This window comes from Mustela nigripes, chromosome 2, assembly GCF_022355385.1.
Source record: "Mustela nigripes isolate SB6536 chromosome 2, MUSNIG.SB6536, whole genome shotgun sequence".
NCBI lineage: Eukaryota > Metazoa > Chordata > Mammalia > Carnivora > Mustelidae > Mustela > Mustela nigripes.
The window spans coordinates 90,572,159-90,590,431 of record NC_081558.1 but is presented as its reverse complement, the minus strand read 5'-3'; the positions used below and the strand labels follow the sequence as shown (position 1 = coordinate 90,590,431).

At 37.9% G+C, this 18,273-nt stretch overlaps 1 protein-coding gene across 1 annotated transcript in view; it reads left to right on the top strand.

Annotated features, from left to right (window-relative positions):
• The first annotated feature begins 280 nt into the window (after positions 1–280).
• The window catches only part of TOPBP1 (DNA topoisomerase II binding protein 1), a 63,766-nt gene continuing 45,773 nt past the window's right edge, over positions 281–18,273 (top strand). Inside the window, 11 exon segments of the mRNA XM_059390941.1 lie at positions 281–463; positions 1,081–1,171; positions 2,938–3,072; positions 5,649–5,792; positions 6,638–6,819; positions 7,887–8,083; positions 10,102–10,157; positions 10,159–10,282; positions 10,970–11,139; positions 14,161–14,324; positions 14,472–14,719. Of these exon segments, the coding sequence (XP_059246924.1) occupies positions 1,088–1,171; positions 2,938–3,072; positions 5,649–5,792; positions 6,638–6,819; positions 7,887–8,083; positions 10,102–10,157; positions 10,159–10,282; positions 10,970–11,139; positions 14,161–14,324; positions 14,472–14,719 (1,504 nt within the window). The 5' untranslated portion in view covers positions 281–463; positions 1,081–1,087.

Below are 18,273 nucleotides of genomic sequence, written 5' to 3'. Positions count from 1 at the left end.
GGTGTAAAATACTGCTTGAGGAAACCTAATTTTCCCTGGGGTTTCATATTTCGATGTGTTAGGACCGCGTCTAAGGTACTCCTAGCCTGCGGCCCCATCCCCTGAGCCGTAAGCACTTGGCCTACTCCCAGCGGCCCCTTCAAAGCCCTAAACCTGGGCAACGCCTAAACCTGCTGGCGACAGCGCCACTCCCATCGCCCCACCCCCACCTTTGACATCTCGGCCCGCCTCCCTCAGCTGCGGATCGCGTCACTTCCGCAGGAAGAGGCGGGCGCGTCCGCGCGGTTGGCGCGAAAGTCGGTTCGCCGCCTCGGCAATTTCCGGGTTCGGCGTTTGCTTCGGGTCGGGGGCGCCGCCGGCTGCGGCGGGTGTGCGCCGGGCTGGCGCCCGACCCCAGCCACCGCCCAGCAGGCCGCGTGCCCCTCCACTCGCCTCCCGAAGGCCCCCCCCAGGCTCCACCGAGGTGAGTGAGGCACGGGGAGAGGACCCAGCTCCCTCCCCACCCCAACTGGGGGGGTCGCAACACCTTCTCTGGCCTTCGGGGCCCTTGTTTCCCGCCCGTGTAACCGGCCCTCGGACCGGCGGGTGGGACTTGGACGCCGGACAGGACGTGGCTGCGGTTGGACCGAGAGCCGGGCCTCTCTGTGGCAGCTGGCAAGCAAGAGCATTCGGCCTTCTGGGGGCATGGCCTTGCTAACCGGCTTCGACTTTTCCATTAAAGTCCGTTTACTGCGGGGTGAACAGACGTCAGGGGCCTTGGACAGTTTCGTTCGTGGATCCTTGAGCTAAGTGCAGTTGAATGCCCATTGGCCTAGGGGGTCTTAGAGCCCCATAGCAAAGGGTCCGAATGTATTCAATTTAGGGACATTAATTTTGTTCTCTGGTTTGCCAGGATTGGTGTTGTCCTCTTTTTCCCTGACTTTGCCCGCATTCCAGCGTTTCTTAGAAACTAATGAACGAATCCATGGACAAGGCCTTGTCTTTGGGCATTGTTGTCTGCACAGAAAAGTAGATGCTTTTAGCTTTTAACTTTATACATGATGTGTTTTGTCCTTGTTAATAGTTCCTTTATTTTGACAGTTCAAAAATGTCCAGAAATGACAAAGAACCGTTTCTTGTGAAGTTTTTAAAGTCTTCAGATAATTCCGAATGTTTTTTTAAAGCACTTGAGGTAAGAATAGTTGAAAATGCCTTGTTTGATGCTGTGAATTCTTTTTTTTTTCGTTTTTAGTGTTTTTGATTTTTTGGACTCTTTATGTCTTAGTAATTTATTTTCTTACTAGTTTTATTTTAATGTACATTAATATAGATGTGCCATTACATATTTTTGGATTGATGTAAATATATCATTATAATTATTTTGGGGAGCATGAAGTCTATTACTTTTTTTTTAGGATTTTATTGGGTAGAGAGAGAGGTGAGAGATCACAAGCAGAGGGAGAAGCAGGCAGAGGGAGAAGCGGGGTCCCGGCTGAGCAGAGAGGTTGATGTGGGGCTTGATCCCAGGACCCTGAGATCATGACCGAAGGCAGACACCTAACTGATCGAGCCAGCCAGGCACCCCATTATGACATTTATATTGAAGTTAGCAAATTTGCTATTCTTGGACATTACATTGCTTTCTATGTCTACTAACTAGAGTAGACCTTTGTATGCTGAAGAAATTTGAATCTGTTATATACTGGTTACACTTCACTTTTTTGTAGTTAAAAGTATGTTTCACAGTATACAGTGTAATATGGAAAGATGTGAGGGGTATTGTAGAGCCTTGCTACTTACAGACCCCAGCAGCATCAGTGGAGTTGGAAGTGTAGAACCTTGGGCCCAACTCAGACTGACCAATTAGATTCTGCATTTTAACAAGATCCTCAGTGTAATTCCTATATATATTAGAGTTTAAGAAGCACTGTTGTTGCAGGTTTTTTTTTAAAGTTCATTCAGCAAATAATTACTGAGTGTCATGACTGTTAAGCACTGCTGTAGTACTTGGGATACATTGGTGAGCACAGCAGGGAAAGACCTATACTTTCTCAGAGCTTACCTTCTGTTTTAGCAGGAGGACCTAGTCATAAATCAGAATAAATGAGTGAACTGTATAATATGTTACATGGGGGCTCTGTGCTATGTGAAGAGAAAAGAGCAAAACAGTTTGAGTTCTAAAGGATGTTTGTTGTGGGAGAAGGGAAGGTTATAATCTTAAGTAGAGTGTGATTGGTGAAGGCTTTATGGAGAAGATAAGTACACTTGAAGGAGATGGGATGGTTAGACATGTGAATGTCTGGGGAAGAAGCTTTCAGGCAGAGAGAACAGCCATACACAGGTCCCTGAGAAAGTACTTGGAGTGCCTACCCAAAATACAGTGTGGCTGTAGTGTAGTGAACAAGGGTTGGAGGAAGAACATTAATGGGTGCTTTAGAGGGTAAGAGTAAAGAGGTCATGTAAAGAACCTTAAGAGCCATGGTAAGGACTTCGACTTTTTCATTTGAACAATCTGATTGAAGTGAGGGATCAAGTCAGGTGAAGACTGGGAAAATATTTCATGGAGTGAGAACAAGAGCAGAACCTCTAATGAGTTTATGCGAGTTTATGTGTGGCTTGTTCCAGACCTAGCAAGAAACAAGAAGTGACTAGAGAATGGTAAGCAGGGGAGAAAAGATGTAGAAGGTTAGAGTGGGGAGGTAAGCAGGGGCCAGACTCATGACCTGATTTGTATCATTAAAGAGATTACTAGTTTCTGTATGGAAAATTGATTTAGGGCAAGGAAAGGAAAAGGAGCCACTTTGTAGACTTCTGCAGAGGTCTAGGTGGGAGATGATGGTAGCTTTCAATGGGATAAAAGATTGGATTAGAGATGGATTTTTGAAGATAGAGTTCATAGGACTTAAATACAGGTGAAAAATTTCAGGTGCACTCTTTCATTTTTTTTCTTTCTTTCAGTCAATAAAAGAGTTCCAATCAGAAGAATATCTTCAGATCATTACAGAAGAAGAGGCATTGGAGATAAAGGAAAATGACAGGTCACTTTATATCTGTGACCCTTTTAGTGGCATTGTCTTTGATCACCTCAAAAAGGTTTGCTAACTTTTCGTGTGTTCCTTCTGTAGTCTGATTTTTGTTGGTTTTGCTTCAGTGGAAGCAAAAACTGATTATGAGGTATTATATAGATTATGAATATACTAACCATGAGGTATTATATAGATTATGAATATAGAAGAATTTTTTGGTTTGGGAGACCAGAATTATATTTTTAAAGACTAATCGTGTTATGATAGGCTTTTGTTATATGTAATTTTTATATTTCAGGATATATAACTTCTCTTAGCTTAAGTCAGTAAAACACTTTATTGACGGAGTTCTGCCATACTTAAACTCAGTTTGATTGCAAGATTTTCCATAAAAATTTGGGAAGGACCTCAGCATAATGCTTGGTTATTTACTGTCTTTCCTATGTGCTCTTTCACACACAGTTTTCATATCTGTACCTTGTAGAGAGGGTCTGAAACATTATATGCCTAAAGGAAGCATTTTGGGGATGAATATTGCTGATATACCAATGAGCCATCTTATTTCTTTTTGTTGATTCCAGAGTCTACTGACTCATTACTTTTTTGGTGTCTGGACAAGAGAGAAGCATTGAAATAAAAGTAAACTGGCTGTAATTCCATCCAGATTACAAAGAAGTGATTCTTGTTTGAAGGAGAAGAAAACATAGAAGAGTAGATAGATGCAGTATCTGCACAATTTATGGAAGGTCTGTGCCCACCTTTGCCAAAAGCATTGTTGGTCTACCCTCCTTTTGGAAATAACACACCTTGTCAGATAGAATCAATAGCATTAAAATAGCATTAAAAACACATTTAAAACAGTCATAGGAAAACACATTTTCCTATGACTGAACAAAAAGGTAACAATAATTGTTTACCGTGTGCATCTTTAAATCAGTCATGCCCTGGTGACTTTGGCAACCATATGCTTTTTAGATCTGACTTGAATGTGCTGATATTGAGCAAGACTGTCAACTTTTCCTAATTCAGTTATCAGTGAAAATAAAAGGCCATTTTTTAAAAAAATTTTTTTATTAATTTTCAGCGTAACAGTATTCATTGTTTTTGCACCACACCCAGTGCTCCATGCAATCCGTGCCCTCTCCAATACCCACCACCTGGTTCCCCCAACCTCCCATCCCCCGCCCCTTGAAAACCCTCAGATTGTTTTTCAGAATTAAAAGGCCATTTTTAATAGCCTCATAATATCTTTGAGAAATACTTACTTGGAAAGACATTGAGTTAAAGACAAAGTATTTAAAACACAAATGTAGAAACTGCCTAGGATTTTTGTATGTTTGTGTGACAGAATAGGTATTTTAGAAGAGGGTTAATTAGGCTCTTAAACATTTGAACTGCTTGGTTGGCTGGATACTTCATTTAAAAACTATATGGATTTTCACAATTATTATAGCATAAGTCTGTTATTCCTATAACCTATCATTAAGACTGTTTGTTTCTGATATTAAAATTTGGTGGTGGGATGCCTGAGTGGCTCAGTGGGTTAAGCCGCTGCCTTCGGCTCAGGTCATGATCCCAGAGTCCTGGGATCGAGTCCCGCATCGGGCTCCTTGCTCAGCAGGGAGCCTGCTTCTCTCTCCGCTTCTGCCTGCCTCTCTGCCTGCTTGTGTGTGTCTCTTCCTCTCTGACAAATAAATAAATAAATAAATAAATCGGGTTTTTTTTTTTTTTAAAGAAATTAAATAAATAAATAAAATTTGGTGATTGAATGTGGCTCTTAAAGCTTATTTCTTTTGATAGCCTGCATTAATTGCCTGTGTATTTAAAGTGTAGAGTCTCTAAGAAATTATATAATAGTCCTTATTTTGTCTTATAACAATTTAGCAGTGGTCTTCAATTTCTGTAAAGAATTGCTAAGTATTGAGGCGCCTGGCTGGCTTGGTCAGTTAAGCATCTATCTTTGGCTCAGATCATGATCCCAGGGTCCCGAGATGGAGCCCCATGTTGGGCCCTCTGCTCAGCAGGGAGCCTGCTTCTCCTTCCCCCTCTGCCTGCTGCTCCCCTTCTTTTGCTCTCTCTCTCTCCCTCTCTTTCTCTGTCAAATAAATAAATAAAATCTTTAAAAGAAAAAAAGGGAGGGCCTGGGTGGCTCAGTGGGTCAAGCCTCTTCCTTCAGCTCAGGTCATGATCCCAGAGTCCTGGGATTGAGCCCCGCATCAGGCTCTCTGCTCAGCAATGGGCCTACGCCCCCCCCCCCCACCCTGCCTGCCTCTCTGCCTAATTGTGATCTCTCTGTCAAATAAATAAACAAAATCTTAAAAAAAAAAAAAAAAAAGAAGGAATTGCTAAGAATTACAAAATGTAATTTTATTTTTTTTTTTAAAGATTTTATTTATTTATTTGACAGAGTGATATCACAAGCAGATGGAGAGGCAGGCAGAGAGGGAGATAGAGGTAAGAGGGAAGCAGGCTCCCTGCTGAGCGGAGAGCCCGATGTGGGACTCGATCCCAGGACCCCGAGATCACGACCTGAGCCGAAGGCAGCGGCTTAACCCACTGAGCCACCCAGGCGCCCTACAAAATGTAATTTTATAAGCTAGAGGTCTTTTCCTACATACTAAGCTTTCTCCCTTTTTTTTTTAGCTTGGCTGCAGAATTGTTGGCCCTCAAGTAGTCATATTTTGTATGCACCACCAGCGATGTGTCCCAAGAGCTGAACATCCAGTTTATAATATGGTTATGTCTGATGTAACTGTGTCTTGTACAAGCCTGGAAAAAGATAAAAGGGTAGGTACTAAGAGGAATATCATGATCAATATATTTATCTCCACACTTAATCTTTCACTGCATAGGAGACACTTTGAAAGACCTTGTACTCGGTGTTCATGACTTAAGGTCTGTATACACCAATGTATAGCTTTTCTATTTTAATGAAATACAAATAGTGGAATCTGTTTTATTGAGAACTACTTGAAAGAAAACTCTTTTTCCCCTGAGTTTGAGTCATATTTTTCCATAATAGATGGTTGATCTTCTTTAAAAAAATGTTGATGGAGTGCCTGGGTGGCTCAGTTGGTTAAGCTTCTCACTTTGGCTCAGGTCATGATCTCAGCGTCTTGGGATCGTTGGGCTCTGAGCTCAGTAGGGAGTTTTCTTCTCCCTTTCCCCCAACTTGTGCTCACGCTCCCTCTCTTGCTCACTTGCTCTCTAATAGATAAAATCTTTAAAAAAATTATTTTAAAAAACGTTGGGAGGTAGAATGGGCTGTGGGTTTAACATTTGCTATGAGGAAAGAAATGCTTTGACAGTGCTAAAAGAGAAAATACATATTTTTATATATAATGTATATAATCAATATTTTTAAATATATATATGCACAGTATATTGTAGAAGCAACATAGGTTAATAAACTCATGGAGTTGAACAACTATATGAAAGTAATTATTTTAAAATTTATGTATAATTCATATTTATCTTTATCCAAAAAGTAATTTGATTATTTAACTTTATAGTGGTGAGAAACATTTGTGCCTTCAAGCTAACAACAACAAAAGATACTTGAGTTTTTGTATAAAAAAATGGAAGAGGTATTGTTTACTTCGGTATTAATGTATTTTCTTTTGGGCTTACAGGAAGAAGTTCATAAATATGTACAAATGATGGGTGGACGTGTATACAGAGACCTTAATATATCAGTAACTCACCTTATTGCAGGAGAAGTTGGCAGCAAAAAATATTTAGTTGCTGCAAACCTAAAGAAACCTATTTTGCTTCCTTCTTGGATTAAAACCCTTTGGGAAAAGTCACAAGAGAAGTAAGAAAGACATTTATGTGTTTTCTAGATTTGAAAAAATGATACATTCAATCATTTTGGCATATTGTGGGTTATTACAGGGGAGGTTTTATGTTGTCCTGTTGGGATTTGTTATTCAGGGACAAAAAAAATGGGGTTATTACTCTTTACTGAAAATAAGCGTAATCTGCAAGGTCTTATCAAGGTGTAAGTTGATAAGTAGAATAGGCTTTTGATTTAATACTAGTTACAAGATAACAAATGCTTTGACAATAAAAATTGCTTTCAGCAGTAAATGCCTGTAAAATAGTTGAGAAGATCACTGTGGCAACTATTCTTAAGTTGCATTATCCTTCTACTATGGTGCTAAGATGGAGAGTAAATTAGTCATTTTTGACAGTCGTATTCCCTCACAAAGGTGTCTGTGTAAAGTTGAATATAAACATATGTCAGCCATTAGGATGTGGTCATTCAGTAAATGTTTATCAAGTTCGTTTTATGTACCTGGTCTGAGCTAGGCTTTAGACATACATACTAAGCAAAGCAGGATAGCATCCCTGCCTGCCCCTGTGGACCTTAGAAATGGGCGTTTTTCGTAGTCTTTTTTCAACACCATCCAGCACATTCTAAACCTGTCTCCACACTGGTACCTTTAATCTTAAAAAATCTGTCTTAAATGGAAAAAGAATGACATTTTTGTTAGTATTCTGCTAAAAACTATTGCTTATTATTTATATCGTATGATGGAAGGATAAAAAATCCATCTTTCTAGTAGGCAACCAAGGTCCTTTGAGTTTTTAAGTAAATTTACACATAAAATTTTGGAAAATATACGACTTTGACCAGCATGAACTCAGAAGAGTTAATGAAATAACATTTTCCCTTAAAACAGTTTTATTTAAGAAGCTCTATCTAAAATACTACTTTTTAGATGAGCAGATAGTGTAATTTTGAGATTCAGTTCCCCTTTTCTAAAAAATGAGGAAAGTATTAGTGATTTCTGTTGTTTGTCATTATTCTTCTGATAAATTTTAAACCATTTGGTATATTAATATGTTAATTTTTTCCTTGTTACTTATTTTTTCCAGAAAAATAACTAGGTATACTGATGTAAACATGGAAGACTTCAAGTGTCCCATTTTTCTTGGTTGCATTATCTGTGTGACTGGCTTGTGTAGTTTAGACAGAAAGGCAGTTCAGCAACTCACAATTAAGCATGGAGGTCAATACATGGGACAACTGAAAATGAATGAATGCACACACCTCATTGTGCAAGAACCAAAAGGTAAAACTATGTTTCCCAAATGGAAAAAATGCAAAATTTTCTCTAGTATTTAACATTTTAAGATCTTTACAGAATAGCTTTTGCTTCTGATGTGTTAAAAATCTCATATTTTTTCCCCCTAAAATCTTAGAAAAATAGTTTGGTTCACAAATCTGTAGAAAAGTTACATGACTATCCAGGTTTATCCAGGTCATTGAAAAAATATTTTTTTCAATTTCCAGTGGTTTTTATTGTTTGATTTTTTTTTTCAAAGTTTGCTACATAGGTACCAAATAATTACAAAATAAGAAATTTGGATGAATAGCAAAAAGGCTAATAGATGTAGCTAAATTACATTTCTTTCTAATGATAAATTTTATTTTATTTTATTTTAAAGATTTTATTTATTTATTTGTTAGAGACAGAGGGAGAGAGAGCAAGTGAGCACAGGCAGACAGAGAGGCAGGCAGAGGCAGAGGGAGAAGCAGGCTCCCTGCCGAGCAAGGAGCCTGATATGGGACTCAATCCCAGAACCCTGGGATCATAACCTGAGCTGAAGGCAGCTGCTTAACCAACTGAGCCACCCAGGCGTCCCTATTTATTTATTTTTAACATTTTATTTATTTATTTGACAGAGAGAGAGATCACAAGTAGGCAGAGAGGCAGGCAGAGAGAGGGGGAAGCAGGCTCCCCACCGAGCAGAGAGCCCAATGTGGGGCTCGATCCCAGGACCCTGAGACCATGACCCGAGCTGAAGGCAGAGGCCTAACCCTCTGAGCCACCCAGGTGCCCCTCTAATGATAAATTTTAAAGGCTTGGCTTAGTTTTTAATTGAATGAATCTGATTTACCGGATGAACTAGAAGTTGTAACTTGAAGATGCACCTTGCAGAGCACAAGGCAGTTAAAAGAAGAAAAATAAACTACCAATAAGAAGAATTCCTTAAAATTGTGTTTAATTTTGGTGTCCTGAAATGTTTTTATCTATTTTGGAAGATTTTTTTTTCTTTACAAATACCCTTAAAATATATACAAATTGATGAGAGAAGAATTTTGTTAATGTTTTTGTTATTTATTTATGTCTGTGTTTTATTAAGCAACCTAGATAGCAAAATAGGAAAAAAAAAACGTGCTAAAATTAATTGGTAATTGTCCTTAAATCAGAACTTTGTGTATGGCCAACTATGATATAATTGTGAGTAGAGTTGGTAACTGCTATTGATTTCTGAACCTGAAGGCAGTTCATCTCTTTGCTCTCAAGAATGTCCAAAAGAAATCCTTTTTGTGTTATTGTTTAGTACATATTGACCTCAATTTCTCTATGGCACTGTTTCAAAATACATTGTGTTAAAAAAGTTGTTTTAAGGCAATAAAAAGATATATTTCTTATAATATGCCTGTCTGTTTGGACTTCAAGTCAAATCCTGTTGACATTAGAGTAGACTATTCAAAGCTGGTATTTTTATATTGTGGACATTTACAGTCTTCACAGTTGTTTTATTCAGTCTTACTGAAGCCACATAATTCTGTGAGTTATTCCCATGTTACAGATTAAGAAACTGGTTTAAAGAAATTAAGCAGTGGAGACTATACTCAAACCAGGTCTAGTATTTCAGTCACCCCATATAAATTATGCAATTTTAAGAGACAAACCCCCTTGCATACAGTATATAACATACTGTTTATATAAGAATAATTATTGGTGGGACGCCTGGGTGGCTCAGTTGGTTAAGCAGCTGCCTTCGGCTCAGGTCATGATCCCAGCGTCCTGGGATCAAGTCCCACATCGGGCTCCTTGCTCCGCAGGGAGCCTGCTTCTCCCTCTGACTCTGCCTTCCACTCTGTCTGCCTGTGCTCGCTATCCCTCTCTCTTACAAATAAATAAATAAAATCTTTAAAAAAAAAAAAAAAAAGAATAATTACTGGTAACTTTAATTTTGTTTTGGTGAGTTTTTTCCCATAACCGATCATGCTTTAATATTTCTACAAAGATAGATTTTAATGGTTTACATTTCTCACTATTTCTTAATGATGTGATAGGTCAAAAGTACGAATGTGCCAAGAGATGGAATGTACACTGTGTGACCACGCAGTGGTTTTTTTGACAGTGTTGACAAAGGTTTTTGTCAGGATGAATCCATATACAAAACAGAGCCAAGACCAGAAACAAAGACTGTGCCTGATACTTCAACTCCTACTGGCCAGATCAACACAGTTGATAGTAAGTTTCAGTGGGATTAAAGCAAACAGTCATTTTTACCACCGCTTTCTTTGTAAGAATTGATGTAAATAGGATCAGTGAGATATAGTAGGGAATTCCATCCTTTCTTGCTATGCTTCCAGGCATAATTATGTAATAGCTAAATTGTATGAAAACTAGTCCAGAATTCTAGCTATTTCTTTTTATAATGGATGTATATTTTCTTTCATACCTTAGTTTAATGCAAAAGATGATTAAAGAAGCTGAGATTACTACGAAGACTTAAAAAAGAATTTTTCTAAACCTGACTGGTGGACAAATGTAATACATTTTTATTAGTTTGTTACTATTATAGACCATCTATATTTATATAAAATTGAAAACCATTTCTATTTTGTACATGCCATGTTAGAATTTAGCATACGTTATACTTTTTCCTTTCCTGGACCCTACAGCGAACAACTTCAGATTGTATATGGAAGCAAGCCATTATTAAATGTATTAAGTATGTTTTTATTTGAAATAAGACATGAACCATAGTTTCATTTTCCCTTGTCATGCTTGGCCACCAAGATTGAAATAAAAATATTTGATGCTTACTTTGGAAATTATTCACAACCCTTTGTGTATAAGAAAAACTAACCTATAGGAAAATAGGTAATCACTATTTTATCTCCATAAATTTCTACATCTTTGTTTGATATGTAGGTCGTACTCTTTCAGATGTCAGCCATATTTCCAACATCAATGCAAGTTGTATAAATGAATCGATATGTAATTCAGTTCTTAATAGCAAAGTGGAGCCTACACTTGAAAATCTGGAAAATCTGGATGTCAGTGCATTTCAAGCACCTGAAGATTTATTAGATGGTTGTCGGGTATGTCTTTATTATGTAATACCTCAGTGATAATGTACATCAGTACTTCTAGCCTGACTTTGAAGACCCCTCAGAGTTGGGCTTATTCCTTATCCATGTAAACTCTTGACTCTAGTCAAGCAGATGTAAGCACTGGGCCACATCTGTCCATAACTGTCATTTATTAAGTGTTATTAATATCCTAGGCTGTGCTAATCAGTTAATATATAGTTATTATGTTGTATGTAATCTCATTTAACTCCCACAAATAACTCTAAAATGGATATTACCCTGAAACAGGCTTGTTCAGTTCTTGTTCAGATTCACGCAGATATTAATTAGGCATCCATCTACTCCAAATCCTATATTCCTAATCACTAGACCTACTACTTTGTTTTATGTCTCTTGGGCTACCTAATTTTTTAGTGTATAAATAAACTATCTTATAAGTGCCTTGATGGAAACCTTATATGCTGTAGATCTCCTAGAGCTGAATTTTAATAGATTTCTACTTGTAGAGTGAATAGGCTGTACATTAGTTGATAAAACATCAATTTATTGTCAGAACAGAAAGTGTCTTATATAATCTTTTATCCTAGACTCTGGTAATTATGGACATGACTTTTAGTTATTGTTTTTTTAAGATTTATTTATTTTAGAGAGGATACCACAAGAGGAAGGGGCAGATCTCAAGCAGACTCTGCACTGAGCATGAAGTCCAGCAATGCAGCTTGATCTCAGTATCCTGAGATCATGACCTGAGCTGAAGCCAAGGTTAGACGCCTAACCAACAGGGCCTCCTAGACACCCTTAACTTTTAGTTATTCTTACAGGAAGTTTATGATTCCTGATTTTTGTTACAGTATCTTCTAATAACAGAGGTTATTTAGTTTGGGATATAAATGGAGTTAGGAATAGATCTGCCATTCTTACGAAAATTTTTTAAAGACATTTAAAATACAGATGAAAAAGCTTTATATTTATTAAATTGGTTTAAATATATACATAGTGATACTTAGAAATAAATTATTGCATATAATCCTCAAAGTACTGTCCTCAGCTTGACCTAAATTTTCTTGTGTAATCGAGCATGTAAAGGATATCTCAATTTATAGGTGAGAACACTGGTTTAAAGAGCCTAAGTAACTTATCATGGGCATGTAGTTAATTATTGGCCTCTGAACCAAAATTTACACCCAAGTTTTCTGAATCAGATAAACTCCCGTTTATTTCTTTTTTTAAAAATTATTTTTAATTAACATATAATGTATTTGCCCCAGGGGTTACAGGTCATGAATCATTAGGCTTACCCATTTCACAGCACTCATCATATCACATACCCTTGCCAATGTCCATAACCCAACCACCCTCTCCATATCACCCTCCCCGCAGCAACCCTCAGTTTGTTTTGTGAGATTAAGAGTCCCTTATGGTTTGCCTCCCTCCTAATCCCATCCTGTTTCATTTTTTCCTTCCCTACCCCCTAAACTCCCCACCCTGCCTCTCAAATTCCTCATATCAAGCAGATCATGTGATAATTGTCTTTCTCTGATTGACTTATTTCACTCAGCATAATACCCTCTAGTTCCATCCACGTCATTGCAAATGGCAAGATTTTATTTCTTTTGATGGCTACACAGTATTCCAGACACACCACACCACCTCTTCTTTATCCATTCTTCTGTTGATGGACATCTAGGTTCCTTCCATAGTTTGGCTGTTGTGGACATTGCTGCTATAAACATTTGGGTGCACGTGCCCCTTCATATCACTACATTTGTATCTTTGGGGTAAATACCCAGTAGTGCAATTGCTGGGTCGTAGGGTAGCTCTATTTTCAACTTTTTGAGGAACCTCCACGCTGTTTTCCAGAGTGGCTGCACCAGCTTGCATTCCCACCAACAGTGTAGGAGGGTCCCCCTTTCTCCGCATCCTCGCCAACATCTGTTGTTTTCTGACTTGTTGATTTTAGCCATTCTGACTGGTGTGAGATGGTATCTCATTTCCAGTTTATTTATTTATTTTTTTTTTTAAGATTTTTTTATTTATTCATTTGACAGAGAGAGATCACAAGTAAGCAGAGAGGCAGGCAGAGAGAGAGGAAGGGAAGCAGGCTCCCTGCTGAGCAGAGAGCCCGATGCGGGACTCGATCCCAGGACCCTGAGATCATGACCTGAGCCGAAGGCAGCGGCTTAACCCACTGAGCCACCCAGGCGCCCCCCAGTTTATTTCTGTAATTTAAATTTACAAGTAGTGAGGCGCCTGGGTGGGCTCAGTGAATTAAGCCGCTGCCTTCAGCTCAGGTCATAATCTCAGGATTCTGGGATCGAGCCCTGAATCTGCCTCAGAATCCCTGCTGAGCAGAGAGCCTACTTCCCCCTCTCTCTCTGCCTGACTCTCTGCCTACTTGTGATCTCTCTGTCTCTGTCAAATAAATAAATAAAATCTTTTTAAAAAAAAATTTACAAGTAATAAGATCTTCAGCATTTAAGGAGCTACCTGCATTTTAGATATTGCTATGCACTAGTATCCAGAAGGTAACTGAATTCTAGCTTCCATTTTATTTAAAGCCTCAAAGTACTTACCTGCTGTCTACAGTGGGTAATAATACTATAGTATTGTGAAGAAATAGTAAAAAATACAAATTTCAGAATTGTTGGGGCACCTGGGTGGCTCAGTTGGTTAAGCATCTGCCTTTGCTTCCAGTCATGATCTCAAGGTCCTGGGATTGAGCCCCATCTCAGGCTCCCTGCTCAGCCTGGAGTCTGCTTCTCCCTGTCCCTCTGACCCTCTCCCTAGCTCCTGCTCCCATTCGCTCCCAACTCTATCTCTCAAATGAATTTTAAAAATCTTTTTTGAAAAAAATGTCGAATTGTTAAAAAAAAGTTTCAGGTTATACTCTATTCTTAATGTATTAAATGTACGCAGAGCTGTGTATTTACACACAGTGCATTTGGATATATATTTTTAATGTGTTCCTGTTGAGAGAAGCAAACCATCTTAAATGCATTAATCTAAAGTAAATATTTTCTTTCTTTGCAGATCTATCTTTGTGGTTTTAGTGGCAGAAAGCTTGATAAACTGAGAAGGCTTATTAACAGTGGAGGTGGAGTTCGTTTTAATCAGCTCAATGAAGATGTAACTCATGTTATCGTGGGAGATTATGATGATGAATTGAAGCAGTTTTGGGATAAGTCAGCCCACAGGTTTTGTCAGTTTTTAATTCAAAGCAATTTCTACTCTAATGATTTTCCTTAAAATTGCCTATCCATGCAATTATGGAAACTGCATGGCAAGTGGGATGATAGTCTTTATGGTTTAAGCTAATAAATAATTATGTACTATTTTTGCAGGCCTCATGTAGTAGGAGCAAAATGGTTGCTAGAGTGTTTTAGTAAAGGTTACATGCTTCCTGAAGAGCCATATATCCATGCTAACTACCAGCCAGTGGAAATTCCAGTTTCAGATCAGCCTGAGAGTAAAACAGCCCTTTTAAAAAGGAACAACAGCTTGTCTAAGAAAAACTTGGCTCCTGATGAAAAGCACGAACAAGCTGATGAAGATCTGCTCTCTCAGTACATAAATAATAACCCAACAGTAGGTAAGAAATAGTCGATGAGTATTTACAGTCATTAAGAAATGTTTTAATAGCTTAATACATACACGTGATTTCTGCCAGTTTTTCTGGCAGAAGTTAAACCTTTTTCTTTCTTTAATGTTTTATGTTTGTTGCTCTTTCTAAGGCAAAGCCTGGGGGGTGCTGAACCCTCTGACTGCCTTGTCTCTCTTCAACTCACTGCCTCCTCTTCGATCTGTTTTATATGCCAGCATCAGTTTGTTAGTCTGAGTTTGTAACAGCATGAATTTTTCTTTTTAAATTTTTAAGATTTTACTTATTCTTTAGAGTACACATAAGGAGGGCGGGGCAAAGGGAGAGGGAGAAGCAGGCTCCCTGCTGAGCATGGATCCCAGTGCAGGGCTGGATCCCAGGACCCTGAGATCATGATTTGAGCTGAAGGCAGATGCTTAACAGACTGAGCCCCCCAGGTGCCCCATGTAACAGCGTACATTTTCATTTTAACCTTGTAATTACCTCTTACTTGGTTATTGTGATCTTTAATGCATACAGTGCTGCACTATACCACAACCTCTGTATATAGTCTTCTCAGTTTGAGAAGGAAACTTGCCAGTGAAGAGTTGTGAGCAGAATTTGTTCTTACTTAAGAAAAAATTTTTTGAAATATTTAATACAGTGAAAAGGATGTCAAGAATAATGTGATGAGTAGCCATGTACTACTACATAAGTATAAGAAAAATAGAAATATTCTGCTCTACCAGAGCCTCCTGTGAGTCTCTCCATTTTCCTTATAGTTTACGTGTGTGTGTGTGTATATATATATATGTGTGTTTATATATATATATATATATGTATCTATGTGCAATAGAGATACTCATTTTGTGTATATTTTAGTTTATATAGATGATATACAGTATGTACTCTTTTGCTGCTCCCCTCCAACCATGAGAAATATTTAACCAAGTAACTGATTGAATATACCACAGTTTATCTGTTTTCCCACCTTATAGACATTTTTATTGTGTCTTTTTTTTTGCCATTGCAAACAGTACTGCTGAGATTGTTCTTACCTATGTCTCTCTGATTGCTCAGAGGTTTCTTTACATGTACAGGATGCCAGGTTTGGTCTGCTCTGTATAGATTAGTGATGCACATGTGTTAAACTCCTCCACTGTAATGTTGACTGTGACAGTTTCTCCATGTAGTTCTGTCAAATTTAGTTTTTTAATATATTTTGATGGTTTGTTTTTTTTTAAAGATTTTATTTATTTATTTGACAGACAGAGATCACAAGTAGGCAGAGAGGCAGGCAGAGAAAGAGAGAGAGAGGGAAACAGACTTCCTGCTGAGCAGAGAGCCCTATGTGGGCCTCGATCCCAGGATCCTGAGATCATGACCTGAGCTGAAGGCAGCAAGCAGCTCAACCCACTGAGCCACCCAGGCGCCCTATTTTGATGTTTTATTACATCATGATCCTCATTTTCCTAATTTTGTTTTTCTTAAAATCTGTTTGTCTGATATTAATAGAACTATCCCTGCCTCATGTGAGTCAGTATTTATCTGGTATGACTGACTTTTTCTTTAAAACTGCAAATTTGGTCGCTTTACATTTACTGTTACTTGTGATATATTTTTATTATGTTATACCATCTTATTTCATGCTTTTTACCCCATTTTTCTGTGCCTCCATATTTAACATTTTGCTTCCTTTTGGATAGCTTGAGTTTGCCCCCCTCTCACCTCAATCTCCACCTCCCTATCCTCCCTCTACTGATGTAGAAGTTACATCTATTTATATTTTTAGTGATTACTTAGAACTAGAATGTGCATCATAACTTGAAATCTAAAGTTAATCAGAATTTTTTTCTTCATCTTGAATAATACGAGAGCTTTATATACTATCTTTAACAGCACTGCTAATCATACTCCCCTACCTACAATCAATTTATGTGTTTTGGACCAGTATTTTCATTGTCTTTTTTAATCTGACAGACACTTAGGTTTTATATGGTCCATACTTGTTTTGATTTACCAACATGTTTAGCAATTTCTTTGCTTCGCATTCTTTGTTGTATCTGAGAATTCTCTTCTGGAATCATTTTCTTTCCTCATATAAAATAATATCCTTTAGAAATTTCTTCAGTTTCTGTTAACATCTTTATTTCTGTCATTATTCTTAAAAAATAGTTATGCTAGAAATACAGCAATGTAATATCACCTCACACATGTCATAAAGGGTAAAATTAAAAAACACTAGAAATAACAGGTGTTGGCAGGGATATGGAGAAAAAGGAGCACTTGTACACTGTTGGCAGGAATGCAAACTGGTGCAGCCATTCTGGAAAACAGTATGAAGGTTCCTCAGAAAGTTAAAAGTGGAACTACCCTGTGATCCAGCAATCACACTACTAGGTATTTACTCAAAGAATATAGGAACACCAGTTTAAAGGGATACATGCAGCCCTATGTTTATAGCAGCATTATTTACAATAGTCAAGATACGGAAGCAGTCCAAGTATTTAATGACTGATGAATGGATAAAGAAGATGTGGTGTATGTGTATACACACACAGGAATATTATTCAGCCATAAGAAAGAATGAAATCTTGTCATTTGCAATGGCATGGTTGGAGGTAGAGAGTATAATGCAAGCAAAACAAATCAGAAAAAGACAAATACCAAGTGATTTCGCTCATATATGGAATTTAAGAAAGAAAATAGGCAAGGTGGAAAAAAAAAAGAAAGATACAAAGCAAGAAACAGACTCTTAATTATAGAGAACAATCTAATGGCTATCAGAGGGGACAGGGGTGGAGAAATGGGCTCAATAGGTGATGTGGATTAATGAGTCTAAAGACCTAACTAAAAAAACGTTGCTATAGGCTATGTTAAAGAGGTTACTGCCTGTGTTCTCGTCTAGGATTTTTATGGTTTCAGGTCTCAAGATTTGGGTCTTTCATCCCTTTTGTGTATGGTATAAGGAAGTGGTCCAGTTTTATTCTTTTGCATTTAGCTGTTCAGTGTTCCAAACACATTTTGTTAAAGAGACTGTCCTTTCCAATTGCATATTCTCTCCTGCTTTGTTGAAGATTAATTAATGACTATGGTCATTAATTATGGTCACTAATTAATGACCATATAGTTAAGGGTTTATTTCTGGGTTCTCTTTTCTGTTCCGTTGATCTGTGTGTCTGTTTTTGTGCCAATACCATCCTGTTTTGATTGTTACAGCTTTGTAGAAATCTGGAAACGTGATGCCTCCAGGTTTGCTTTTCTTTCTCAAGATGCTTTGGCTACCAGCAGTCTTTTGTGGTTCCACACAAATTTTAGGATTGTTAGTTCTAGCTCTGTGAAAAATCCTATTGATATTTTGATAGGGATTGCATTAACGGTGTAGATTGCTTTGGGTAGTGCAGACATTTTAACAATATTTGTTCTTCCAGTCTATGAGAGTGGAATGTCTTTCCATTTCTTTGTGTCGTTTTCAATTTCTGTAATCAGTGTTTTATAGTTTTCAGAGTACAGGTCTTTCACCTCTTTGGTTAGGTTTATTCCAAGGTATCTTATTATTTTGGGGT